This window comes from Electrona antarctica (assembly GCF_951216825.1).
Source record: "Electrona antarctica genome assembly, chromosome: 19".
Classification (NCBI taxonomy): domain Eukaryota; kingdom Metazoa; phylum Chordata; class Actinopteri; order Myctophiformes; family Myctophidae; genus Electrona; species Electrona antarctica.
Genome location: NC_136800.1, coordinates 18,769,339 through 18,773,462, shown reverse-complemented (window position 1 = coordinate 18,773,462; position 4,124 = coordinate 18,769,339). Strand labels below are relative to the sequence as shown.

At 55.0% G+C, this 4,124-nt stretch overlaps 1 protein-coding gene across 1 annotated transcript in view; it reads left to right on the top strand.

Moving 5' to 3' along the window:
- The window catches only part of LOC306912538 (protocadherin-8-like), a gene marked incomplete at both ends in the record, with an annotated part of 3,970 nt that extends 252 nt beyond the window's left edge, over nucleotides 1-3,718 (top strand). Inside the window, 3 exons of the mRNA XM_079488835.1 lie at nucleotides 1-2,193; nucleotides 2,327-2,555; nucleotides 3,318-3,718. The exon at nucleotides 1-2,193 is cut by the window's left edge and continues 252 nt beyond it. Of these exons, the coding sequence (XP_079344961.1) occupies nucleotides 1-2,193; nucleotides 2,327-2,555; nucleotides 3,318-3,718 (2,823 nt within the window). The remainder of the gene's footprint in view (nucleotides 2,194-2,326; nucleotides 2,556-3,317) is intronic.
- Nucleotides 3,719-4,124: the final 406 nt, after the last annotated feature.

The following is a 4,124-nucleotide window of genomic DNA, read 5'->3' as shown; positions in this document are numbered from 1 at the left end:
GAGAGGATAGACAGGGAGAGAATCTGCAAACACATCCTGCACTGCATCATCGCGTTCGATGTGGTCAGTTTCTCCAAAGAGCAGTTCAAACTCATACACGTCGAGGTGGAGGTCAAGGACATTAACGACAACTCCCCCGAGTTCCCCCGAAAAGAGTCGAGCATGGAGATCTCGGAGAACACGGCGGTGGGCACGAGGATCCCGTTGGACTTTGCCGTGGACGAGGACGTGGGCGCGAACTACATCCAAAGCTATCAGATCTCCGTCAACAGTCACTTTTCCATCGACGTGCTCAGCAGAGCCGACGGGGTTAAATATGCGGAGCTGGTCCTCATGAAGGAACTCGACCGAGAGACGCAGAGTTCTTACGCACTGGAGCTAGTTGCTATGGACGGCGGCAACCCATCCCGCAGCGGAACGACGCGCGTCAACATCAAGGTGAAAGACTATAATGACAACAGCCCCGTGTTCGACAGGAACAGTTTCTCCGTGGACCTGCCCGAGGACGCGCCGGTGGGCTCCCTGCTGTTGGACCTGAACGCGGAGGACCCGGACGAGGGACTGAACGGAGAGGTGGTGTACGGGTTCGGCCACCAGGTGCCCTCCGAGATAAGACAACTTTTCAGAGTGGACCGCAAAACCGGACGCCTCACACTCGAGAGCCCGATCGACTTCGAGAGCAAGAACACGTATGAATTCGACGTCCAGGCGACCGACCTGGGTCAGAACCCGACCCCGGCGATCTGTAAGATCGTGGTGCAGGTGCAGGACGTGAACGACAACGCTCCGGAAATCTCCATCACCCCCATGACGTCCATCACGGCGGGGATCGCCTACATCACCGAGGCGGCGGCCAGGGAGAGTTTCGTTGCCCTCGTCAGCACCTCGGACAGCGACAGCGGCGCTAACGGCCAGGTGCACTGCACTCTGTACGGACACGACCACTTCAGGCTGCAGCAAGCCTACGAAGACAGCTTTATGATCGTCAGCACTAGCCCGCTGGACCGGGAGAAGATCCCCGAGTATAACTTAACGGTAGTGGCGGAGGATTTAGGCTCGCCCCCGTTCAGGACCATCACCCAGTACACCATTCGTTTGACGGACGAGAACGACAACGCTCCCGTGTTTAGTAAGCCCGTGTACGACGTGTCCGTGGTGGAGAACAATGCTCCCGGCGCGTACATCACCACCGTGGTCGCGAGAGACCTTGACCTGGGTCAAAACGGGAAGGTCAACTACAAACTGGCGGACACGTACTTCATGGGCTCTCCCATTTCAACTTTTGTGTCTCTGGACCCGGCCAGCGGCTCGCTGTACGCGCTCAGGAGCTTTAACTACGAAGTGATGAAACACATGGAGCTGCGCATCACGGCCAGCGACGGAGGCTCCCCGCACCTCTCGGGCAGCGCCAGCGTCTATGTTCGGATAGTGGACCAGAACGACAACGTGCCGGTCGTCACGCAGCCCGCCCTCAACAACGGCTCTGCGGAAGTGCTCCTGCCCCGCGACGCCCCCACGGGCTACGTCGTCACGCAGGTGGAGGCGCGCGACGCGGACGAGGGCGCGAACTCGGACCTGTCGTACAGCCTGGCCGCCGTGGGGGACACGTCCGTGTTCTCCGTCAACAGAGCCACCGGGGAGATCTACCTCAACCAGCTGCTGAGCCACCACGACGTGGACGAGACCCTGAGCGTCATCGTCACGGTGAGCGACAACGGGCGGCCCGCGCTCACCTCCACCGCCACGCTTCACTTCCTCCTCGTCGCGGGCGCCCCGCCGAGCGACAGGACCGTGTACCGGACAGGCGGGGGGGATGACATACACGCACAGTGGGACCTGTCGGTGGTCATTATCGTCGTCCTCGCGGGGAGCTGCACTCTCCTGCTGCTCGCCATCATCCTCATCGCCACCACCTGCAACCGGCGCAAACGAGACAAGAGCGGAGAGGACAGCGACTCGTACGGGGAGAAGGACACGCTAGAGCGGAGTCGGACCCACATCGACAACCCGCTGCTGCCTCTCCACGGGACGGCAGGAGGGGAAGGCTTCGAGGAGCACTCCTATGCCAGCCAGCCCGGGGGGTTCACCTCAGCTCACCCAGGGAGCGTTGACATGTGCTCAGCTTCAGAGGATGGCAGTGAGGTCCCCTGTGTGTATGACTCAGACAGCAAGCCCCGGGGGAATAAGCATGAGGTGAGAATTCAAATTTATTTTTTTATTAAATATAATTCTGCACATGTAATTTGACTTGATTGGTTCAGAGCCATATAGAAACTATATGGAGGGATTGGACAAGCATATTAATATTTCTCTGTCTTGTCTGCAGGGCTACTCCACTCTGCCTGGCTATGGGAATAGCAAGGAGGCGGTGAGGCCCATCACCATCTGGAAGGGCAACTCCTATACGACCATCTCTGCCAGGGACCCAGTGTTCAGCGGCAAAGACAGTGGCAAGGGTGACAGTGACTTCAACGACAGTGACAGTGACGTCAGTGGACCAGATATGGGCCTGAAGAAAGATGGAGCCCTTGTTCCGCCCATAGTGGGTCAAAATGGTAAGGGCAAATAATTGAATATTGATAAGATTGCATGGAGGAGTATCAAAGTGAGATCTGATGTGTTGGTCCAGCGATTCAACCTTTTCCATTTAAAATATCACCAGTTTATGCATTATAGGCCACGGATCGCCATTTGATATGTAACCAAATGGATGTATAGGCCTACACACTCTCAGAGTTACAGACCCATATAAAGGTCCACAAGTCCATTTGGTTCCATTTGTACACTCAACTCAACACACACACACACACACACACACACACACACACACACACACACACACACACACACACACACACACACACACACACACACACACACACACAGAGTCACACACACAGTCACACACACACACACACACACACACACACACACACACACACACACACACACACACACACACACACACACACACACACACACACACACACACACACACACACACACACAGACCCATAAGGATCCACAGGTCCATTTGGTTCCATTTGTATACACTCTCAGGTTAACAGACCCATAACAAGGATCCATTTGGTTTCTATAACCATAACTCATTTAGCTGCAGGGACCCCTGAAGGCCCTCGAGGGCACCATGCCCCGGGGCTCCACATTGAGAAGCAGTGGTCTGTGTAGATGTACAGATCTCTAACATTGTCTCTGCAGTCTGTGTAGATGTACAGATCTCTAACATTGTCTCTGTGTGTCTCTGCAGTCTGTGTAGATGTACAGATCTCTAACATTGTCTCTGTGTGTCTCTGCAGGTCTGTGGGCGTGCACCAGCGAATGCAAGGTCCTCGGCCACTCGGACCGCTGCTGGAGCCCCACGGCGGTCCGCGCCAACATCGCTCCATCTCCGGCCATGGCGTCGTCGCCCGCCCCGACCGCCGTGGTGGTCTCCTCCTTCGGCGGTGCCGGCAACATGTCCAAGACGGCCTCCCTGCCGCGGGACCCCAACCGCAGGGGGGACAACTTCTACCAGGCCCACCTGCCCAAGACGGTGGGCCTGCAGAGCGTCTACGAGAAGGTGCTGCACACAGAGTACGACTACGTGCTGGTCACGCCGCCGCGGCCCGCGCGGGTCCAGTGTCACCAGGAGATCAGCGACGTCTCCATACCCGTTTACACCCCCTCCCCGACACGCTGTCCCACCAATGACGTCTGACATCGCACACACGCATAGACACACATACACACACACGCACGCACGCATGTGCACACGCACACGCACACACACACACACACACACACACACACACACACACACACACACACACACACAAACAAACGGATATGCACACGCACATGTCCACAAACACACACTTGAAGAACTTACTGTCCACTGTGTTTAAAACAAAAAAATATATATAATTTATGAATCATTGACAATGAGAATCATGTGTAAAGAAAAATATGAGATTATTTGTTGCCATGGATAATGTGTATATACGCTTATAATACACGATTTTTGTGTATTTGTAATTTTAAATGTTTTAATGTAAAACCGACATTTGGGAGTCCATTCAGTCACTTTGGGGGAATTTGTTGGACATAAAGTGTATCTTATGAAA